The following is a 25862-nucleotide window of genomic DNA, read 5'->3' on the forward strand; positions in this document are numbered from 1 at the left end:
CGGCGGAAATATTTTACACTACAAGATATATTTTATTATTATTTTATCTCAAATCACGGAATGGTCGAGTCGAGAGACACTGACGGTCGGCTAACCAGTGCATTTACCCTATATACAGTGGCTTAGGTAGCTATTAGACCCGGGTCGATCGCAACCCACCGACGAGATAATCGGGTCGAAAGACTTAATATAATACAGTGGGAGATCAGGTAAGAAATTTACGAAATGGGTTGTTCTGAATAATGGTCTATTTTCGAATAAAAATGAACAAATTTGTAAAACAGTCCCCCACTATGAACAGTAGAAAAGGACTTATTCTAGTTAACTAGACCTTCAAACTTCGATTTATCGAATCGAATAAATTATCGTATAATTCGATAATTATCGTACCGGTGGCAACGATGGATTTCGGAGTTACTTTCGAGCTACAATTTATTTATTTTGTATTATTCAATAGTTATGTCAACTAATGGGGCTATGTTAATTGGTGCTTTTATCTTTTGAAAATGAAATAAAACAAAAGTAAAAGATAATGAAATCAAACTCAATAAAAAATAACTATACTACGAGGTTGCAACAGGTAAGTCGAGTCCGATTGTTCATTAAATTAGTGGAGAAATGGTGGACTGTATAAGCGACAGCGAAACATATGAAAATGATACTAAAGTCTAAAATTGTGGTTAACATTATAACTTACCTGATGGGCGTCAGGTTAGAAAACATAGCCTCTCCACAGGGCCCTTGGTGCGGGATATACAGGGTGTTTCCTAAACATACGGCAAAAATTCAGGGGGTTGTTCCTTGGACTATTTTAAGCATGTTTTGTCCTTGGATGATTTTTGAAAAACCTCTTTGTTTCGAAGATACAGGTCGAACAACATTTTTCATATTTTTAAAATTAATCATAGTTCAATAATTAATAATAATTTGGATTGGAAGAGGTGGACCTCATTTATGGCCTGCTCGTTCCCCGGACTTAAACCTCTTAGATTATTTCCTATGGGGCCATCTAAAATCATCAGTTTATACCACTCCAGTAGAAAATGTGGAAGACTTGCGAAATCGGATCATTGCTGGGTGTAACTTAATAAGAAATGATCCTGGTGTTTTTGAAAGGGTTCGGCAGTCAATGAGGAGAAGATTGGATGCTTGTATGCTGGCTAGAGGTGGTCATTTTCAACAGTTTTTGTAGGTTGAGTTGAATTTTCATGTAATTTTTCATAATAAAATGTTATTATCTGAAATTTTGTTTCCCCTATATCTTCGAAACAAATAGGTTTTTCAAAAATCATCAAAGGACAAAATATTCTTAGAATAGTCCAAGGAACAACCCCCTGAATTTTTGCCGCATGTTTAGGAAACACCCTGTATTTCAGCTCCAACTTTCGGTTTTCAAGGGCGGTGTAGAAAAGCTCTAACATAATGCGTTCGAGCGAATATAAAATCGACGAATAATGCGGGAGTTTCCGAATGAAGCCACCAATTGTTCACTTGTACACTCGCGAACTTACCATCTTTCGCTATACCTCGAACTCACACTAACAGGTAGGAAAGCTACACCTATCAATAACGCTCCCATGGTTTGAAAAATACTAGGGTTCGTGTTGTAGTAAGGAAAATGTATCGACGAAAAGCTACAAAAATTCTACTTGCTGAAGAATCCGACAATCCGACAAGTTCGACAATCTAGGAATAAAAGTCGTAACTTAACAACATGAACACCTAATTGAAAATGCGTAAAGTGAATGATATCTTACCTACAAAAGGAAATTTTTTTACGGTTAATTGGGATCCGGGAATTGAAAGCACGCGGGATGATTTTATATCATCCCGATATGAAAAATTCAACGAGGTAGAGAATGATGAAAATGTTTCACGATTAATGAATTATGTAGAACCACACTCGAATCGTTTCGCCAACGATGTGATCTTCAGAAACGTTAGGCTACTAACTATATATAGCAAAACATGTCCCTGGGGAGGGGGGCTCAAACTACCTCCACTACCTACCACATTATAGGTTAATCGTAACACCTACCAATCACAGTATATCGTTATAATCTACTTATAACTAAACTACAATTTGTCACTAAGAACCGTAAACTTCAGCGGATTGTTAATTTTCCCTTTGAACATACGTTCCATTGTGGCCAAAAACACTCTTCATTAGAATACTTGAACAGTTTTAACGATCTATCACACCAATAATCAAGTTTTGATAATACTGACGACAGTTGAGTCATTAATTAAATTATCGCCGATTTCAACGGATAATGTTCGACTGTGAATTTGAATCCACGCCACCAGAACTTCGAGTAGCTATCCGAAAAGCGTACGAAGCTTTTATAAACTGGTGTGCGAGTGAAGATGAAATAAGTCCAGTGCATTATGCTAAATAGCGAGCATAGATACTTGAAAAGGCAGAATGTTGGATACAAAGCGAATAAGTCAAGTGTTCCTTCCGGAGCAATAAAAATTTCTGAACGATGCTCCTGTAGAATGTCTCCCTAGTGACGTAACTTCTGAATTCCTTCAGTGCATATTAAAACAGGTTGCTTTGATTATTGCCATCTCCTGAGTTGGCGCAGGTGCGATGAACTTCTGAAATTGAGAATGAATGTGATATGGAAACGTTAGAAAATCGGATCATAATAACTTATTCTCGCGCAAATCTTTCAATTACATAAGCAGAGTGGATCAAAATAGCGAAACAATACTGTGACACGCGCAACAAAAACTGCGACTGTAAAAAGGGTTATTCTTACAAATGAGGGGTTTGGCAAAGTTACACGACAGCCTTTAGAGCAGGGGGGTGAAACCGCTAGTGCTAACACTGGCAACGGATGTGACGTCACAGTCACTCAGCATTACACGGTATACGTATCACGATGTAAAAATTTTATTCTCATAACAAGCCAATCAGCGTTCGAGGTTTCCAATAAATAGGTATTTGATTGAACAGCCAACAATTAATTGTGTTTGTAATGCATGTATGGTAGCAATGAACAGATCAAGTAGTTTTTATTGTCGCTTATTACAAGTTCTGTTTTAGGTTTCAGGTAATCCATGAGAAACTAAATTTAGAACATAATTAGACTGGGTTTTTCCTCATATCCTATTTCAATGTACTAATATATCTGAAAGCCCTCTTACTTGCGATTATAATATTCCTTCAAAATCAACTGGATTTAAGTTAAATTCTGTTCCTCGGCCTTTACTGAAATATCAAATTAATTATCATCATCCCTATGATTCCAGAACTTCCCCAAATGTTTCTTGTATGGAAAATATTAATGATTTTAACATGCCATGTGAAAGTAAAACTTTCGATGATTTTTGAAGTTTGATGAATAATTAATATTTAGTTTTTTATGTTTCAGAAGGAAGAAAATCGTTATTTTGCATAGAAATATTTCTGATTTACATCTGAAAAAACACGTTTGTATAATGATTTCAAAACTTAATTGCAATGAAAAATGAATGATGACTATTTTGAGCAGTTCAATAGTTAATTTATGTTGTATATCTGGGACAAAATTTGATTTTCTCCTCACAAACAGAGTGGGCAAATTTCGATGTTTTTGCACTACAACTTTTAAACCTGAGGTGATAGACAAAATCTGATATCCCATATTCTCGGTCTCTTGTTTTGAGAAACTAACAAGGTTAGAATTCATTTTTGGCCACCTTTTGTTTTCGAGTTATAAGCGAAAATTGGAAAAATGGCGATATCGAAAGCTTTTACATCTCCGCTTATACTGATGCTAGAGCTCCGAAATTTAAACATTATACAGACACTTTTTTACGTAGAATCCAGTGGCGTGCTCGTGTTTTCGAAAAGGTTTTTAATTACGAAGCTATGACCCAAAGTTATGTTTTTTCAAAGGGAACACTAAATTTCTATGCCATGTTTTGAAAGCTTAATTTTTCCTGATTTCAAAAATTTATAACATTGAATGATTTGTATTAAAATAAACAACAGAAAATGGTCAAAAACCTTTTTTTACCTAAGAGTCTCAATATTTCTATGGTTTCAACTGTTGATGAGCTCATAAAAATTGAGCTTTCTATAACAAGAGCAGTGTCCTTCCGGCAATCTGATTATTTCTATGCTTCTTACTCATTTCTACAAAATTCGAATCAATTCGGCAATTGTTCATAAAACAAATCATAAGGATAAGGACAGTCCCTCTCAGAGAAATACCAACCGTAGACACGTGTTTCGGGCTTTCGGCCCTCATCAGTACGGTGAACAAGTGTTAGGATGTGCAACACTTGAAAGAAACAACAAACAAACAGTTGTTCTGTTGTTGACTCTGTTTGTTTGTTGTTTCTTTCAAGTGTTGCACATCCTAACACTTGTTCACCGTACTGATGAGGGCCGAAAGCCCGAAACACGTGTCTACGGTTGGTATTTCTCTGAGAGGGACTGTCCTTATCCTTATGATTTGTTTTATGAACAATTGCCCTCGTTATCCTTCCGACATATATATATATATATATATATATATATATATATATATATATATATATATATATTTACCAACCATGCAGCGTCCTGGAAAACGATGTCTACAAACTGTACTGGGACACAACTATGGTCACGGACAGGGCAATATCGCATAACCGGCCGGACATAGTTCTGTTTAATAAGACCGAAAAATTGGTGCAGATAATAGACATAACGGTACCCGCCGATGATAATATCGCCCGAGCGTACACTGAGAAACTCACCAAATATCATGACCTCGCGTTTGAGCTGAAAGAAATGTACGGTCTGAGGAAAACATCAATTCTCCCACTCATAATATCGGTAAATGGCCTGGTGGAGACACACATGATTGAAAACACGAAACGTCTACAATTAGATACTTACCTGATTAGCCAAGCACAGAAAGAGGTCATCCTAGGTACCACGCGGACAGTCAGAAGATTTCTTACTAGCTCCTGAGTACAACCTTGGTCGCTGTGGTGCCCCGGTTGTCTTGGATCCATCCCGCTTGTCGGTGAATAAAAAAAAAAAAAAAAAAAAAAAAAAAAATATATATATATATATTTTGATCATGTTATTTACCTGCTTTTTAATAGTCAATAGTATTTTCTTTATTTGGAAGTGTCAGGTTTTTAATGAAGTTGTTTAGTTCATATAAAAAAATATATAATTATACGTTTCGGAGACATTCTCCTTTTTCAGTAAAAATGACTCATCTGATAGTTTACAATATGAAATATTAATTAAAATTGAGCCTTCAATTTCTCGTCATTTTACCTGAAATGACGAGAATAGTATGTTATGGAAAGAAAATAAATTTGTATTGTCTTCTAGATGTTCATCAACACGTTTATGGGCTGGAGGTGCATCATATCAAATATTCAATATGAAAGTTAATTTTTATGAATTTCAGATATCAAATGGATTGATAACTGTTAGAATATTAAGCTAGAGCACACATGTACCTAAGTTGATACTTTGAGGTCCTAAAATAGATTTGTAGAGAAAATAATTATACATCTTCAGAAGTAAATGAAGATAACAATAAAGGTCATCATCAAAAGTTTGTTATATGTACAATTTGGCGATATGAAGAAGAGAAAACGGATTCAAAATTGAAAAAATTTATGGCGCTTGAAATATGACGATTGAATTAATTTGAATGAAGAATAATCAGAAACGTTATCGGAGCATATTTGTTTGCACACTGCAGAGACAGTCACTGTACTTCTATGGGTTGATGTAATAACTGTGACGATACTGTACAAAAATATGATCAGTGGAGCAATTGATAATTAAATATGTCATATAGATATTGCTTCATGTTATGGAATTTCATTATTAATGAATCGTCTGATATCCACTAACAATGTACTTTTCAATGAGTGCTTCGAATGATGAGTCATCTTGGGGGATCGTTATATCCTTATAACGATTCCTTCAGATTCGAACAGAATTCTAGTTTGCTAGTTTTATAAATCTAGAATCGACCACAAATCTGATGAAATTAATATTTAATCGATAAATAGGTACATACGGATTACATGACTTACCTATTCACCTTCAATAGCGTCATCGAATGATTCATACAGTTTTATTAAAATAACCTATGTATTATTTTCCGAACACTGCGTAGAATGAAGAATTATTATATTCACATAACGACGCACCTAAAACTCACTTATCAGCTCAACGCACATAATTGAAATGAACCGTTTTCTGCTGCAAAATATTTGGTGAATGGTTACATCTGGTCTAATACTCTAGTGGGTTTTACGATTGTTGTTATTCACTTCTTTGAAAATGCCGCTCGCCTTTTCTGGGAAGAAATGTTTTCAAAAATAACCTTTTTTTATGACCTTTCCCTCTGGATATTAGGGGTAAATATACCTCCTGTAGGTATATCTTTCCTAACGAACTTCCGTGCTTTTCGTGTTTGATAAAAAAAAAATTTCGAATGTATTAGGTATTCCTAATTCATGGTTATGTAACAGCTGATTGGATGAATTATATATTTCAGAAAAATTATTCCTTCAAATCCCTACCTACCGACCTAATATTTATTTCACAAAAATTTGCTCAAAATTATCATCATAATTATAAGCTTGCGAAATGAAAAAAAAGGAATTTTTATGTTGCAGATTTGTCTGTTTTTCTCGAACGATAACAAGAAATAGTTCATAACGCGAAATAATACATATAATATGTAAATGAACTGATATGATAGACCGAAAAAAAATCGAAAACATTTTTTGACGACAACGTTTACTCATACCTGTAATGTGAGAAAGAAAGGTTCGATAACGAAGTTCGAAGCAAACATCACTCAAAATAATAGCAATTTTTTGATTACCGATTCGATCATCAACCCTTATACAGGGTGTTCCTAAATTGGAGGTACCGCAATCGCTTTGTTTTCAAGATACAGGGTGTTCCTTGTAGTTCTACATATAGAATATATCTCGTATATGGTGTAGTATTTGCGCGATATCGTAAAACTCAATTCAATGCTTACATTTATAGGTTTCCTTCAAATAGTGAATTTAGCAAAATGTGGTGTCACGCGTTAAGATTGTTTTCATTTTGAAATATGATAAGTCATTTATATTCCTCTGAAGGGACGCCGACGAAAGCGGGTAGATAAAGGAAAATAATAAATTTCGGACATAGACGTGCTCGCAGTGCAATAAAAGTAATCATCTTGAAAGCGATAATAAACTGAAATTCTATATTTTGTAAATCTTGGGGGGGGGGAAGTAATTACCCCGAGTATCCTCTCATTTCTACGCCCTTGGCCCTCTGGTTATTACTCGAACAAAAGGATTTGTAGGTCCTGTCTTTCAGAAGGCAAATTCGTTATTAATGAGCAGATATTTTGAATAGATAAAGTTGGTAGCTTCTCAGAATCGAAGATACCCATATAAAAGTGAAATCAACCTTTCCTATGTATATAATAAAACATGTCTGAAATCCTTTGAATGCAATAATAAACGCTACCTATACAATAGCTAAATAACCATCTTTTTCTTTGAAAGTTGACATTAACAATATTACAAATAGTTCCCATAGAATTTCCGAGAAAAGGTCCTTTTTCACATAATCGAAAATCAGGGGTAGGAATATTAATAATGACTCAGATGTTCATTTTAGGTATAAGGACTGGAATTTTATTCCCTACGCCTCTACTTTAATTTCTCCGATTTCCTACTAATGTCTAATTGTGAGACTTTTCTCCCTAATATTAATACTGTTTGACAATCGGTTTTTAATTTATACCAACTTTGATACGAATCGTTTCAGAGAACGGTGTACGGAAGTATCATTATTATTTCTCTATTGAGTAGGGGAGAACGGGGGAATTTCGCGCACCTAACGGAAAAGGTTTCAAAAAAGTTTCCTATGTAAATGCAAACTTTCACAATTTAACTTCGAAATTTTGCATTTATTCGACGAATCGCTTTGAGAATATATTAAAAATCTGAAATAATAATGTCATTGCGCGAAATTCCCCATGTGCTGGGATAATACCGCGCATGGGATGGGGTAATTCTGCGCAAGTATATATTGAATGAAGCGGGTACTGTTCCAGCATTATTATGCTCCCAAATTCAATAATTTAAAAGTCATTCGAGATTTTATCAATCAATGTTATCTATTTATTTATACGTAGGGTTAATTCCATCTAATGTGTTTTTAGGGTGCGTTTCAAATAAATATTCTATAGCATAGAAATTAAACTATGTAATTTTTTCACAAGTGACAGGTGTATTCATTATTAAAAGTAGTGCAATATAATTTCACGAACTGAATCTCCGCTATTCAATTAATTAAATTTTGGATCTTGTCGAACATTCAATTAAAAATATCCACATTCAACTCCGATGAGGGAGAAGATATTTTGGAAGTATGTCGCAAACTTTCTAAGTTTTGGAACAGTTGAAGCATCTAGAAATTCTGAAAAGGATATATTTGAAGTTCTAGATAACCAGATAAATGTGCGTATCAAAAAAAAATTGTTGACGACGTTTACTCATATCTGTAATGTGAGAAAAAGTTCGATAATGAAGTTTGAAGCAAAAATTAAAATAGAATTTTTCTAATTCGATTGTTCATACCATTCGATTGTTCCTAAATTGGAGGTGCGAAGAAAAATGATAAATTCCCTGAATAATTTTAAGGAGCAAATGTCCTATACATGGGCCCGCAAATGCTATGTTTTCTGGATAGAGGGTACCTACGTTTCTTGTAGTCCTACTTTTTTGTGATGCATATAACATTTTATCGAATCTCTTATTGATCCTCTCTACAGATTGAATAAATAAATACCAAAAATTATAATTAATTATTTATCACTGGATCCTATAATAATTTGAATTTTCCTTGGGATTTCTGAAAATTTGTTTGACAAGAAACCGTAAAGTGTAGTACTGGACCAGAGATTCTTTTCACATTTTTCTAAACAACCAGTGGTTCATCAAAAAGGTCTGGTGAAAAGAAGCGGGCACTCTTCCAGAAAAAATATCACAAAAACTTTAAATTGGAATATCTATGCCAAATTCAGTTAAATATCTTGTGGGGAGAAGGTGCACCCTCGTTAAGCTAGCAGAAAGACTTTCGAATTTTTGATTTTTATTTTGATTTTGTAGGCTTATTTATTATTACCTTATTCAAAATGTTTTTTTTCTTGAATTGTCGGAGAAATCGCGGGTTCTGCGAGCTTTACGGTTGAGCTAGCGGAACCCAATCGTAACTATACTCCTCAGAATAATTTAAATAACATAATAATTTTAGGCTCTATTCAAACTAATTTATCACCCTATTCCGGCGTTTTGATAAGTAAATACACCTTTGACGACTTGGTATAATCGTTTTGGTGTTTCGCCTCCTGTCAGATTGTGATTATTTCCATAGTAACGTACTTGGAAAAAAAAAAAGTCAAGCTCACTGAAATGTCATTGAATTTTTTAAAAGGCAGCGCTTTGGTTATAGGTCCATTAATAAATAAGAAATTGAAATTATTTTTCGTGATATAATCATAACGAATACCAGAGTGTAGACTATATATTTCGATTATGCGGACCTTTTCATCTCGTCGTATATCGGGAAACACCACGCGAGTTGCACTCTCGTGTCTCAGTGTTTAATCGAATATTATATATGCTCTTATGACATAATAACTGATCATTCAATGAATATTAAGTGAATATTCAATGATTATTTTGTTAATACTTATTCGAATATTCCAGTATTCCACTCAAAAAACCTAGCCACCTATGACTGGAACTTTGTTGATATCTTTAAATAAATAAATATATTTCCGGTGGTTTAAAAAATAATGAGCATTTCACAATTGAAAAAAGATGGAATTGTCATAAATAATATTTTGCTATTAAAGTCATCTAGACTTTCTTCCTCCAATCCATGTTTGAATGCCTTTAAAACTGGCACAGAATCTCCATCAATATCACGATATTCCAACATAGCCACCATGCCATCAATTTCCATAGCAGAAAAATATGCATAATTATTCAACAGATTTATTGAATGAACAGGTAATACTGAACACAGTTTACTGTTATCTGATGGATAAATGTAAAAATGTTCGTTATTCTTGGAAAGTCGAGAGTACCCTGGTTTTACCGAAAAAATGGTTACTTATATTTTTATAATCAAATTGTCGTTTGGAAAATCCAGCAATTAGTTCTATTCCATGACAACGTACAAAATACAATAGATCTTTAAGTAGACGCAGTAAAACCTGCGCTGGGACACTACAATCTACATAGACCCATTACAGGTATACAGGTATATGAACCCATTATAGCTATACAGGTATATTTTTTTTATTTTCCATTATCTTTCTTACTTTCGTAGAATTTATTTCATTGAAAAAACCAAAGAACCCATATCATACTCATCTTTCCGAATGTATTTTCTATCCGTAGAATCTTATGTTATTATTATTAGAACTCTTTATTGCTAAACTCATATGTTAGAATTCATATTCGATTTGCATTTTTCACGTACTGGCGGTATGAGATTAGGGGAGAGTGGGGCTGGAAGTTCCCGGGGTAAGGTGTTCCGATGGTAATAACTTTTTAACAAAAAGAGATATCAAGAAAATGTAAATTAGGCTTTTTTGTGAACCACTGGTAGTTTAAAAAAAATAAGAAAGAAACTCTTGTTCAGTACTACACTTTGGTTTGTTATAGTTTTGTCGTATTTGCATTCGATTTCGAGAAAAAAATTCAAACAGCTCTCTATAGCAATTCTCAGGAAAATCCAAATGATTATAAAGATCCAGTTAGGTAGCTGTGATGAATAAATTAATTATAAGTTTTGATACTTATTTACCAACTGTGTAGCGAAGATTAATAAAGATTCGATAAACTGGTTAAGCATCACAAAAAGTAGGACTACAAGAAACACCCTGTATCTCGAAACCAAAGCGTTTGCGGGCTCATGTTTAAGTGCCTTGATACAAAGGGCGGTAAGGCATGCAAAGCTTCGAAAACTAAATGAGATTAAAAACATATGTTCCGCTGAAAACACTTAGCCTTTGTCAGTAACTAGTTTCGAACGCAGAATCGTAGGAAATTTCCATATGTTAAATGTGTAAACAACTTCCACGTAATTCGAAGTGTTGTTTTTCGTCTTTGTGAAATACATTACATCCCTGATTCAGTTAGGGTAATAGGCAATACCAGTGCCGTATCTAGGGCGTGGCAAAGGTGCACTTGTCACGGGCGCAAGGTCTGCAGGGGCGCCCAAAAATATCAAGAGAAAAAATAATTGGAGCACCACACATAATAATTCGAAAGATCACAACTCGGTTTTCAAGTATACGCCTCGCAACGAGCAATGACGAGGAATCTGGAAACCAAGGACGGAGATCTTTCTTTTTTCTTGGGGGGGGGGGATTCTCGAACAAAATTTTTTTTTACAACAACGTTTACTCATATCTGTAATGTGGGAAAAAAGTTTGATAACGAAGTTGAATCTTAATTACTCAATATTTTTTTTTATTACCAATTCGATTGTTCTCACCTTATACTGGGTTTTCCTAAAAAGGAGTTACGAAGGAAAATATTCCTTGGATAATTTTAAGAAAAAAAAGTCCTATAAACATGAGACCGCAAACGCTTTGTTTTCGAGATACAGGGTGTTTCTTGTATAGTCATACTTTTTAGTGATGCTTATATTTATTAGTTTATCGAATCTTTATTAATCTTCGCTACAGAATTTGTTGATAAGTACCAGAAGTTATAATCAATTTATTCATCACAGCTTACTAACTGGATTTTTATAATAATTTGGATTTTCCTGAGGATTACCAGAGAGCTGTTTGAATTTTTTTTTCGAAATCGATAGCAGATACGACAAAACTATAACAAACCAAAAAGTGTTGTACTAGACAAGAGTTTCTTTCCACATTTTTCTATAGAACCAGTGCTTCACCAAAAAATAGTTCTGGTGGAAAGAAGCAGGTACCCTTCCACAAAAAATATCACACTGCAGATTTGCAAGCATATCACAAGCTGAAAACTTTAAATCGGAAGATCTATGCCAATTCAAATTGAATATCTTGTGAAGGTAGGTGATATGAGAAAAAACTTGAACTTTAACACCGGCATCTCAAAAACAAAGCGTTTGCGTAATCGTGTTAGGACTTTTTTTCCTAATAGGATCCGAGAAATCTGTCATTTTCATTTGTACCTCCAATTTAGGAACACCGTTCAGATATAATCAATTCAAAACTGATATATTCACAAAAAAAATTGCAATTTGAATGATCCACAATAAATTATATAACACAGCCCAGACAATTTTCAGATGGGAATTACTCAGTTCAGTTCTTCGACAAGTACAGTATTGTGACGAAAATTATACAAAAAACCGAAAACAACGGGTAGGTAAGTGTATACCGATGACGAATGCAAAAATCACAGGTAACAAAAAAGGGGCGATGCCGAGAAAACGGATAGATGAAGGAAAATAATAAACCTCGGACAAAGACGAGCTGAAATGCAATTAATGTACTCATTTTGAAAGCGATAATAAACTCATAAACGGTAAAGGGGTCCGATTTTTTACTGACGTGTCGATTTCAAAGGAAAGAAAAATGATTATTATTATTGGTTCATTTGATGGAGAAATTTTCGTTATTCGTATTCGCGATATTTCTAGAATTTTATATTTTGAAAATCTTGGGGTGGGGTAATCACACCCAGTACCTCCCCATTTCTACGCTCTTGGATTGAAAAAAATGTTGACGAAAAAATGGAATACTTACACTTTGAATTAATTAACCTTTGTTTTAGAGTCTAAATCAGACTCCTCCATTAGACAAACTCTTAAAATGTTCAGAATTTGTCAACACAGAGAGACATATTGGTCTATCTCATTATAAAATTTTTCACTGTCAATTCATTTTTCAGTAAATTCATCAATATGTACGATCTACTCCTATTATAGGGAATAAATATCACTATTCTTTACCTCTATAAAGCGGTTTAGGTCTATATTATCTTGTAGGGGAGAGTTGGATAATACCGCGCGGTTGATAATTCCGCGCTTCAGTATTATTCAAAAACTATCCACTTTTTCTTTGATGTAGTGTGTATACATCAAAGCTGGACATGCCTACATCCTTCTCCGCGCAATGCCATCACGGTCCCTGAAACGACGAAAATAGCACGCCCTGTAGAAGTTTTTTTCGTCACTCCTTATAATTTTTCGCGTACTTTCAGTAAGAGGTAAGTAATACTGTATTTATATTGTAATACTTTGATACTATAAATTTCTAATGCTTGTACACTGTAGAATTATTGACCGAATACTTTTTTACGTACTATAATATTTCCCATAAAATTTTGAGCTTAAAAAATAAAATTATCAAGTTTGATTATTCCGCGCCGGGGCGCGATATTATCAATCCGTAAAATATGAAGTCTGTACTTGAGGCTATTCGAAACGGAAATAAAATAAAGACATCTGCTAGATATTCAGACGAAAATTTACTTAGACTTCATGTTATAAAAAAATATTTACGTTTTGTTGTCATATAGACTTTAAGTTTCCATCAATACTTATTGCGTGATATTTTATATACTGATTTAATTTTGAGAAGAAGATTCGGCTCTCCCTATCTTCACGCAGGAAAATTACTCAGAAAGATATCAATTTTTTTATTATTAGATACTTTTGTTACTTACCCATTCGCGAGCAAATAATGTGGGCACGATTTTGTCAAACCTGGGCACGATAATATCGAATCAGTTCGATAATACCGCGCCTCTATTTTTTTTTATAAATTGACAATAAATACTTTTTGATTAAATTTCAGAAGTTTTTGTTATGCGGTTATTGTACCTGAATAAATGTCCTACTAATTACTCAATATTGTTTCTTTCAATATCAAATAGTTTCCTAATTATAGGTCCAAGTCCTTAGGGGCTCGGTATTATCCAACTCTCCCGTAAGTCGAATTTAATCAAGAACGAATTGTATAACTCGAACTACGCCTATGTCGAACTATACGTAACTCGACGAAAAATCTTGCTCCCGTGGTGTTTCGAGTTATACGAGTTAACTCTTAACTGCATTAATTATCATATTTGATATATCGTATTTTTAATACTGCTAGGGACATCTATGAGCGAGTGTACGAATTTTATGACGTTACTCATTGGAGACAGTAATTCGGATATAGTGAAATGATTTGCAACATTAATCGCAATTTCTCTTAATTCTGGTGGTGTTAAATCGATTTCGTCAGACATAACTAACGAATTTAATGAGTAATTGTAAATTATTTCAAAATTCTAAATGTACGATTCATATTCAAATTCCGTAATCTGTCAATGTTCGTAACAGTCACACCAACTGCAATGATACAATACAAATGTCACTAGGATATTCAATCTAAAATTTTCATTTAATTTCGACAATAATTCACAAAACTTGACTGAAATAGAGAAAATATCGTCTAATACTCGTTGCAGAAGGCAATTCCAACACTCATGCGTTCGAATTTCGCATTCGTGTTAGAATAGAAGCCCATTCTGCAACTTGTTTTAGAATATAGTCCGTTCAGGAATTATTGACATCCCGGGTGGCTGGTGGAAAATCGAAATTAAGTTGGTAATGGCTCATTCGATCAGTAACATTTTGAATTGCAGATTTCGGGTTGGCATTGGAAATGTCATTGACAGGAGGTTAGATTATTCAGTTTGTTTGTATTATTGGTTTTGATCCAAGAAATTTTGAAACTAAAAAGTTGTATCAATTTCAAACACACATTGATTAGTTTATTTGAGTATTTCTCACAGTACTGTTTGAAAAAAGAAGGCAAGTCATTACAGCCTGGATTATTAGAGGAAGAAAATCTGTGCAATACGATTTCACCTTCAAAGAATCATTGAATGATTTGATCGTTACCAAAAGCAACCAATATATCAGTCTGGATAAAATTTGACCAAAAAGCATCTGAATTTCAATAAATCAAAGACAACATTACATAAAATTTATTGGTCACAAGTTCAAAACAGTAAATAAAAGGAAAATTCTTATTGATAAACAGAAAAATATAATAAGTTGAGTACGATTTTATGGTGAATACGTCAGAGGAAAGAAAATATAGAGGTGCCTTATAGCATTTGTTGACATCGCTATAACATTTTTGTTTACAAACACTTATAATGTACTGCGTTGCCATTCTGAGGAAGAAGTAAACTTTTCTCCGTTCTGTGGCATAGATGTTTTGCGAATATTGTGGGGATTTGGCAACACGGTTCTGTTGTTGTTATTGCACGTGACAACTAGAGGGACGTTAAGGGTTAACTGTTCATTTTAATTTCACGTTTGTAATCGTCGTTATTTTATACAAGTTTGTGAATTTAAAGTTACATATTGTTAATTTTAATCATGGTAAAACCTCGAAAAACATGTATAGTGTGTAAAACATCCGGAAATGAAAACCTAACCTATCATAGGTAAGTTCGCGTTTTGAGTCCATAGGCGTAGAATATATCTCGTCTAAAAAATTCGATCCATTCTTTAACGATTTCCTAAAAATTTTCTTGTTTTATGTTCGAATCTATACGCATCTCTAATATCTATCCTATTCATGAAGTAAAATTTAACCATAAGAGACACTAGAATGAAGTGTAATCTGAATAATGTGAAATTGTAATGCAGTGCCAACTGTGGAATTTTTTCTAAAAAGTATGTCAGTAGATTTTTGATAGATTTCTGAACGATGATGGTAGATTTTTAGTAGATAACTCCAAAACCAGTAATCAGTAGAAAGAAAGAATTAGAAGAACGATTCCGTTGGAGGAGAGGCTCATTGATCATTTCGGACAGAGGAACTGTTTTTTTGATTATCATACATAAATGTTTTTCAAGCCAATTGACCTTATTGATTCCTTCAACCCAAAAAGAAAAATCATGAAGCTGTCATACTTATCGAAATTGTAATAAATCATGTGTTAAAACTTCTTGGTGTTATTACTGTGTCTTCTCCCCAATGCATTGTGAATCAAATTTGAAACAAATGAATTCCCCCTTTATTTTTGAGAAAAAAAGGTAGTATGAATTTTTTTAACTTACAACTTCTGTTGTGTCGGCAGCACACAATTGCACTTTTCTGTATTGTGGGTTGCTGACTCATAAAATGATTTGAAAATATTGGCAATATGAGCCAATATGGAACGAGCGGTTTTTTATAACAGCAAAAACATTATTATTAATTGGAACTGTTAATGAGAGTGATATACTTTCTTGTTCTCCGCATATTTCGTCGCTATAAACAATAGTATTCGCATTATCGCTAATTTCGATAAGTTTATTGACTTCGCTGTGTGTGGCAAATTAATTCAAGTGTAAGTAACTGATAGAGACAGTAATTAGTTATAAGGTTCAAGAATATCAAGTGCATGACCACTGGTGTGCCATCATTGAGGGATCCCTCCAGGCCTACGAAAGAAAAGGAGCTTTTATATTCAGTTTCTCATTAGCGGAAAATCTGTGAATTGTTTTTGCCATCGCAACATCTATAATAAAAATACAGTCCATACTCGCTCTACTTATTAAATACAGTGAAGAGCTAACAACTTCTTTCTCTTTTGCAGTCAGGCTATAAATTAGCCTTTTACTGCTCCATCTCAATATAATTCACCTCTGGTGAGCTATTTTGATCTGCTCTAGCAGGTGGCAAAGTTTGTGTAATCATTACACAATCTCTGTGCCAGTAAGGGTTTGGCTCTAATACACACTTCTTAGAGAAGTGCCATCTTCGGTCGTTTGTGTTTCCTAGGAGCTTTTTCATCGTAGTCGCAAGCCTTCCTTATAAAAGGGTTTGCATGATTTTCCATTTCAATGAAGGTCTTCACGCTCAGATCTTTTAGATGGTCGCCCAGGAATGGTATTTTCAGGTCTTCATGTACCTATCCGTACCTTGCTGACAAACCAAGCTGCATTTACGGCTGGTCTTAGGATCGTATTCTGCACGACTTGAAGTCTCTGCAGGTGCGTCTTTGCGGCGTATCCCCAAGCCGAACATGCGTAACACATGACCGGCCGGATGGTGGCCTTATAAAGAAGAAGCTTGTTGGAAAGAAACATTTTTGTGCTTTTGCAAAGTAGCGGTTGCAACGCTGCCGCTGTTGTCTTTCCCCTTCGTCACAGCTGATGTGACGTGTTGGTTCCAAGTGAGCTTTTTGTCAAGTATCACTCCCAGATACTTGGCCTCGTTTTTCCATTACAATCCTCCTACCGAACATTACGACGAGTCCGATGGGATCTATTTTCTTTCGGCTAAAAAAAACTGCTTCGATCTTCTCAGGGTTTCTTGTAGGTACTTCGTTGCCATTTTGGGACACCAAGAACTGGCAAGAAAGGCGGTATCGTCAGCGTAAAGTGCCATGGAGTTTTTCACCGTTTTTGGCATTTCGGATACATATATTGTGAAAAATATTGGAGACAGCAGAGATCCTTGCGGAACTCCGGCTGAAAGAGACCTCTCTGAAGACAATACTCCGTCAAATCTGGCTCTAAACTTGCGAGAATGCAGGTAAGAAGCTAAAAGTTGGACCATGGAGAGTGGGAAACCTGCCGTAAGCAGTTTGTATAGCAGTCCTTTGGGCCGTACTTTATCAAACGATTTGGCTACATCCAAAAACACAGCAACTGTGACTTGTTTCCGGTTATATCCATCCGTGATTGGTTCCACTACTCGGAGCACTTGTTGCACAGTGGAATGTTGGCTTTAAAAACCGAACTGTTCCTACTGTATGATATTCTTTTCTTTCGTTATTGTGTTGAATCTTTAGCATTGACTATATTCGTCAGTGCTACTAAAGCTTTTCGAGGGAGGTTCCGCAACGTCAAGTTAGTAATGCCGTCCGGTCCTGGTGCCGTTCTCACTTTACTCGACATAATAGTGTTCTGGATTTCCTGAACGGTTCGAAACCAATAGCTTCCGTTGATTCATTTTTCACTTTGCGGTTGACGTCCTCAATGTGGTCCAATTCCGCATAGTTGTAACTACAGCTGCATTGGCGTTGGAGGTTATCTGCGAAAGCTTCAGACTTTTCTTCTGGAAAGTATACCATTCCTCGTAAACCGTGAATCGGCGGGGTTGGTTTCCTATCTGAGTGCAATGCTTTGGCCATCCGCCAAACACTGTTGTCTTCTGTGGAAAGAGAAAGTAGTTTCTCTTCCCAACTATCATTCCGGACCTTTCTGAGAGCCTCCTTGACTCTATCGTTGAGCTAGAGTGCTTCTCTCTGATAAGCTCCGCCATCAATAGGTTATTACCACCAATAACACCCAAGAATCGCTCGAATTTCATGTTTTCTATTTTCAGCTGTTTGAAATGCAGGAATAAGAAAAAACCTTCTAATTTTACACAGACATCCTAAAGGACTAATGAACACGTAGGTACCTTTCATTTTGCAAACACAGAACCTTTCAGAAACTATAATTGATCATTTCAAAGAGCGATTTAACGAGCACACATATATAGGTATTAAATATGAATAACAAATATTAATCGCTCTTTGAAATGATCAATTATAGTTTCTGAAACGTTTATTTGTGATTGCAAAGTGATAGATACTTACGTATCAATTAGTCCTTCAGAAAGTATGTGTGAAATTAGCAGCCTTATATTATTCATTCGGTACCTGCATTTGTCCGATTTATTGTTACGTGAATATTGGCATTTTTTCGATATTCCGCTTGAATTATATATTTATTTGAAGTACCTATATGTATTCGGTAATGATTGATTGCAAGTACTGACTTTGTTTTAAAGGTAAAAAAACCTGACCCGCCACCTCTTGTCCACATGTTTTTGGATAAGAACAAGATCTATGTTAAAACTGTCGAAATCAAAATCAGGATAGATATTTTTCAGGGGGACACGCAGAGTCTCTTCTGGTTTTGTTTGGCGCTAAACCTACTGAGAAGCCAGTTAGATACATCGACGACCTCAAGCTCTACTCCGCTAACGACGAGCAATTGGGAAATGTGGTAGCGTTCTTTGGGGCTATCGGAATGAAGCCGGGGAAAGATGAATGTGCCGTGGTTCAGGCGAAGAGAGAAGTCAAGTACAATTAATAGGGGACAGATCTGGTCGGCACGCAGAACCTGACGATACAAGAATGCCAGAGTCTTTCATCTACTTCAGAGCACATCAAGCCCTAAGATCCCTGAAATGAAATGAAGAACATTTTCAAGGCAAAATTTGTAAAAAAAATTTTTGTAGTCTCATTCTAAAATAAATTGAAGGACAACAATCAATACGGTAAGGACTTTCGGTTTCAAGGTGGACAGAGAAATGGGGAATCAGAAAAATTGGAGAACAAGATGAATATTTCAAATTTGATCGATAATTTTTGAAGGTCCTGAGAAGGACCGATTAGTTAGACGAACCATTCTCATCACAACAGTAATTTTTATATATTTATTCACTTCTTCTTCTTCAAAGGTGCTGCTTTTTTCGGAGTTGCCACAGACTTGACTGATTTGGGTTTTGGAGCTTTCGGTTTCTTAGTTGGCGATTTCGCAATCTTCTTAGCTTTAGAAGGGGACTTGGCGGCTTTGGGGCTCTTCTTCTCGGTTGTTGCAACTGCTTTCTTCGTTTTCGTTACAGCGGCTTGTTTTTTGGCAACAGTAGACTTCTTTTTCTTCTTGTCGGTCACCACAGCTGATGCCGAAGTGGATTTTTTAAGATCATCTTTGGACTTGGAGGTGGCTTTTTTAATCACTTTCTTCTGGGATCCCGATGTCGAACCACCAGCTGCCAATTTGAACGAACCAGATGCGCCTTTTCCTTTTGTCTGAACTAAAGATCCAGATTGCACAGCTGATTTGAGGTATTTCTTAATGAAAGGAGCCAATTTTTCCGAATCTACTTTATAGTTGGAAGCTATAAATTTCTTGATGGCCTGCAATGACGATCCACTTCTTTCTTTCAAATCTTTGATGGCGTTATTAACCATCTCTGAAGTCGGAGGATGGTTGGGTTTGGCCTGTTTCGCGGTCGCAGTCTTTTTCTCGGATTTCTTCGCAGTTTTCGCACCGATTGGAACGGACGCACCGCTTTGTTGCACCTCTGTATCGGCAGAAGACATTATCGTGATAATTGATGAAATCGTTACAGTGTATATATTTCAAAAACGTTAGATACACTTTCTGCAGGAAAAATACTGAAAATTAATGCATTAAAACTGAAGTCGACGGAACTTTGGCTAGAAATGTATGAATATGAGGATTATTTCGAGCAAAATGCTCAATTGATCAATCCTTGAAATTTCCGAATGGAAAAATCAAAAATAGAAAATTTCTGCACCATCTCGTCTAGAAATATTCCCGGAAAATTTCCCATAATCGATAATACACGACATTCGAAAGAAGGAATGTGAATTCCGGTATAAAACGCTATCGTTAACAAAGGTGGTCCTTCGAGCCGGAGTATTGGCCTCAGTTTTCTCCATGTAATTTGATTAATAGGAAATATAATCAATTGTATTTCAGGGAACGTAAATTGTTCGAATTTTCGTTAATTCAAAGCATACTTGATATAATCGATAACTTTCCTACAATTAGGGTTATTATAGTTCTGAAAGTGGCGAGTCGGTAGGGTGATCTAGTGTGGATGAATCTTCTAACTGTTCAATGAAGACAATTTTAAATCAACTCGTGAGAAATAACAGACAGGAAAGGATAATAATCGTATTTTGGAGCAGGCTGGAAATGTAGCTGATTGTTCATAAATTCATAGAAAAGCTTTTCCGCTAAATAATGCCGTAATACAAAAGCGCGTTCGGAAAAAGTAGTCAATCTAATATGAAAACTCGATTAATGTTAGACACGCACTAACGGATGAATTACCTGAAGAACGAATCATACAAATTAATAGTTTGAAAAAAAAAAGGATAATATAAAATCTCCATAAAAAAAAACAATTTGTAATTCCATACTGGAAGCAGGAATCAGCGAATGATATAAATGGGAACCAGCGATATCGTGCAAACAAAACTATATTACCTCATTTAATTAAGATATCAAATAATTCAGTAAGTAAACTACTTTTAATAATTCAAGTGAAATAGTAAATTGTTAATTCTGCACTTCAAACATGTGAAACTTAAGTAACACGGGAGAGTATAAATCTCAAGTATAATATTGACAGTCCAATGGGCACTGGAAGAATGTCTAGGTAAAGTTGCTTCACACGCCACTCATTATTATTATTATATTATAATAATATTGTATTATAAATATATTATAATGGATATGGAATGTCTTGATGATGAGTCTGATAACTCACTGGCAGATTGAATGGTCATAGAATCGAAAGTATAAATTTCCATCAACTCGTCATTAAGCTGAACGATGAAGAGAGCCTGAAATGTTTATGATGATGAGTACATACTGGCAGATTTAATTTTTATTGTTATTAACGGTCATAATAGTGCCGTAATGTAATTTTCCATAAATCTGTTATTGAAGAAAAGAAGAAAGAAAGAGGTGAGCAATGAAGAATATTTGCAGGTTTATGCAATGTTATTGTTGATCGGAGTAATGAAATATACAGCGAAAACAAGATCCCTATATGAAGAATAAGGAATATTGTTCAAAAAGCATTAATACAAAGATGTGCCACGTCCCCGACACTTGTTAACAATATAGAACAGAAATGAACATCTGAACACTCATTAGTGGGTTTGGTAGAGTTATCCGGACGCCAAGGCATCAAGGATAACCCTCTTTTTGATCAATGGGGGTAAACGACCTTCCGTAAGATATTCACGGTTCCCAAAATCACAGCCTTCTGCATCCATGTGATCGTGTTCTTAGGCAGATTCAGCTCCTTGAGATAAATACATATATATATATATATATATATATATATATATATATATATATATATATATATATATATATATATATATATATATATATATATATATATATCGTGAATCTATTAAGGGAATTCGACTGATAAGAAGGATTTCAGTTTTACTCTTTATTCATACCAAGCTTTCGGAACTGGTTGGTTCCTTCCTCAGGGTTACTACAATTTTAACAATTAAAATTAAAATTACATATACAAAAAGAACTATCCCAAATCTTTAAAAACAGTCACAGAATTTGAGGTTGTCTCCTTAATAAGTTAAAATTCATCAATTAACGCAAATTTTTAAGTAAATTAGTCTCAAATACTCTATCAGTTGGATTAATCTTTCTTTGTCAATTGGATGTGAAGTATAAACAGTGTGTCTAACCTAACTTAATTATTTTCTTTGGTACATATCACAGAATCGCATCGCGTCAACTTTGGTTTACTTTTTCTTCTTATTTTTATTCGTCTAGTGGTCCATCATAGAATCGTTCCCGGTTTGGATATGTTAACAGGAACGTGTAAACATTGCTTAATCTTTGTACGTCAGTTTTTTTATTTATTGGATTTTCTTGATTTCTTATGTTGATCATTTCTTGTATCAGTCTTTTATTATATTTACCTTCCGTACATAATACTTCTGTATTTTCAAAATCAATTTTATGATCCTTTTTCATTGAGTGTACAGCTAAAGCACATCGTGGGTTCATTGGCCGGATATCACTCTTATGTAACGTTAATCGACTCTTTAACCATTGAGATGTCTGTCCCACATAGGTGTGGGACATATACTATTTTTACATGTTTTGTGGTTGCCACGTTTTTGACTGTTTTCTATTGCTATTGTAGTCCTGAAGATGGTCCCCATCGGGATCGAAACGTCGACTAAATGAAATAAAGAAGAATGAAATTATAACACTTATCAATTTTCCTACACCCCTTATCATACTTATAACTATTGTTGTATATTGGGAATTAAAAATTGTTGATATATATATATATATATATATATATAAATATATATATATATATTTTTTTTTTTTTTTTTTTTTTTTTTTTTTTTAATCAACCTAATAGGGTTTGGCTGTCGATAATGCCGGATCGGTCGGATCAAGACATTTATCAGCTGGTGGTCAGGAAACTTCGGACTATTCGGGTGGTCCATAAGATGACCTCCTTCTGTGCTTTTTCAATCAGTTTTTCGTCAAGTCCCAGCCTTTCCGTGTTTTCCGCCAGATGCTTTTCAACAAGTCCATTGGTGGTGATGATGAGAGGAAGAATTGTTGTTGAGGTAAGATGGTTTATTTCCTTCAGCTCAAAAGCGAGGTCATGATATTTGACAATTTTTTCAGTATGCGCTTTGTCAGCATTATCATCCGCTGGTATGGTTATGGTTATGGTATGGTTATATATATATATATATATATATATATATATATATATATATATAACTTAGACGCAATAATGGTCGTGATTTATACAGAATGATTTCTCAGGGAATCGGTGTGAACACCAAAAAAATACTCTGTTTTCTTTGCCGAGCTTTCGGATTTTATTCAATCCATCCTCAGGGCTTCTACAAGATATCAACAAAAATTATCAGTTACAATAAAGAGAAAAAATAAACATTCTATATATATATATATATATATATATATATATATGAACCCATCGGTTCATATTTGACACCCTTATGAGAGATAAGTTCAACGGTTGATATATATGTTTTTTCTTTGTAAATATAATATGGATTGTACCGTGTGTGAAATATTGTGCAATACGGGATAGGAATGAGAAAATTGGCTTCTCGATTAGAAAATGTGTGATCTCGTTATACGCGGAGGGGATTAACTTAGCGAGAATTATCAACTCAAACGGGTGGGATGAACGGAACTTCTTCTTCTTGATAGTGCCAATCCGTTATCGGATATTGGAGACCATTCTGGCTATTGTGACCTTATTCACTGTTGCACGAAACAGTCCAATTGTTGTTTCCCAGAACCAGACCCTCAAATTTCTGAGCCACGAAATTCTCCTCCTGCCGGGACCTCTCCTTCCCCCAACCATGCCCTGCTGTATAAGCTGGAGAAGGCTGTATCTTTGTTCATTCCGCATGATGTGGCCCAAGTACTCCAGTTTCCTCCTCTTCACGGTGTCAACAATTTCAGTTTTCTTGTTGACTAATATTAGAACCCTCTCATTGGTCATGTGCTCTGTCCAATTGATTCGGAGTATTCTTCTGTAGAGCCACATCTCGAATACTTCAAGCCTCTTACACGAAGCTTCAGTAAGCGTCCATGACTCCACCCATACAGAAGCACAGGAAAGACATAGCACTTCAGAAGTCGTATTTTGGTCTTCTTGTTCAGGTCCTGAATCGTGAAAAGTTTTTTCATTTTAATGGAAGCTGCTCTTGCCTTTTCAATCCTACAGCGGATTTCCCTCGAATGATCCCATGCCGAGGTACGAAATTGTTTCGACTCTTTACCATTCTGTTGTCGATGTAAAGTTGATGAACGGAACGCGCAGAAGAAATAATTATATATCTTATCGCCGCCTACCGTCATCGATTCTGTGAAAATATTTTATGGAATAATTTATATAAGCCCATTTCTTAATTTGTTCAAATTGATAAAATAAGGTGGCAATAAAATTTGGATGAGAAATGTTACTCCTAGTGCACTACTAACCAAATGCTTATAAACTTGAATAGATAACACTTTTGTTTGTCCTCGGAATATTTTTACATTTTGCGATCGTATGTTCACAGCAATTCCAAGTAAAAAAAAAATTAATAAATAATATTTATAGTTAGGTGAATGAAAATGTTAGCTGTTTACCCTTAACGCTGAATTCCAAAAGAATTATCTCGCCATAGTAATTTGGTTGCCCATCTCACGGACAGGCTTAGGCTTTGTGGGAATTTTGTTTGCTTTCGGATTGTATGATATTTGTGTAATGGAAAAAACGAGAAAAAGTTAACTTTGTGGTCCTGAAAAGGACCGATAGCAATATTTCGATGGTGAAATTTAACCTCCGAAACCGTACAACGTACGACCCTGGCGTTTCAAAGCATATACGACGTCCATTGCTGTTACAGTCTTCCTTTTTGCGTGTTCGGTGTAAGTTACAGCGTCTCTAATAACGTTTTCTAGGAATACCTTAAGTACACCTCTAGTTTCTTCGTAAATCAAACCAGAGATACGTTTCACCCCACCGCGGCGGGCCAATCTTCTGATAGCGGGCTTCGTGATTCCTTGGATATTGTCTCGTAGAACTTTCCTGTGACGCTTAGCGCCACCCTTTCCCAAACCCTTACCACCTTTGCCTCTGCCAGTCATTTTTCAGTTAACGACTACAATAACAAGAATTAACTAAAGGTTTTAGCGGAAAATACGGCTTTTATACCATCACAGTTTTCCCCACCACTAGATCTACACGACCAACCAATGATATTGCGAGAATGTGCAGTGGAACCGCCTACCTATTCCGCTATAAATAGATGAATCTAAGATTTCCCTCAACTAGTTTATACCCATACTCGAGATGGCCCGTACGAAGCAAACCGCAAGAAAATCCACTGGCGGAAAGGCACCGCGTAAGCAACTTGCCACAAAAGCGGCACGTAAAAGTGCACCCGCTACTGGTGGCGTAAAAAAACCTCATCGTTACCGTCCAGGTACCGTAGCTCTTCGTGAGATCCGTCGTTATCAGAAAAGTACCGAGCTGTTGATTCGCAAACTTCCTTTCCAAAGGTTAGTGCGCGAAATTGCCCAAGACTTCAAGACCGATCTCCGTTTCCAGAGCTCCGCCGTGATGGCCCTTCAAGAAGCTAGCGAAGCTTATCTGGTCGGTCTATTCGAAGATACAAATTTATGTGCCATTCACGCCAAGAGAGTAACCATTATGCCGAAGGACATTCAACTTGCTCGACGTATCCGTGGCGAACGTGCTTAA

The 25862-nt window shown here is 35.3% G+C and overlaps 1 protein-coding gene and 1 pseudogene across 1 annotated transcript; one reads left to right on the forward strand and one right to left on the reverse strand.

The window, feature by feature from the left end:
- Positions 1-25378, reverse strand: part of LOC123686652 — a 33178-nt pseudogene extending 7800 nt beyond the window's left edge.
- Positions 25379-25451: 73 nt separating this feature from the next.
- Positions 25452-25862, forward strand: LOC123686653 (histone H3). The gene has a single exon (XM_045626866.1). It carries the CDS (start codon positions 25452-25454, stop codon positions 25860-25862), a length of 411 nt encoding a protein of 136 aa, XP_045482822.1.

The sequence above is a fragment of the Harmonia axyridis genome, chromosome X, assembly GCF_914767665.1.
Source record: "Harmonia axyridis chromosome X, icHarAxyr1.1, whole genome shotgun sequence".
NCBI classification, from domain to species: domain Eukaryota; kingdom Metazoa; phylum Arthropoda; class Insecta; order Coleoptera; family Coccinellidae; genus Harmonia; species Harmonia axyridis.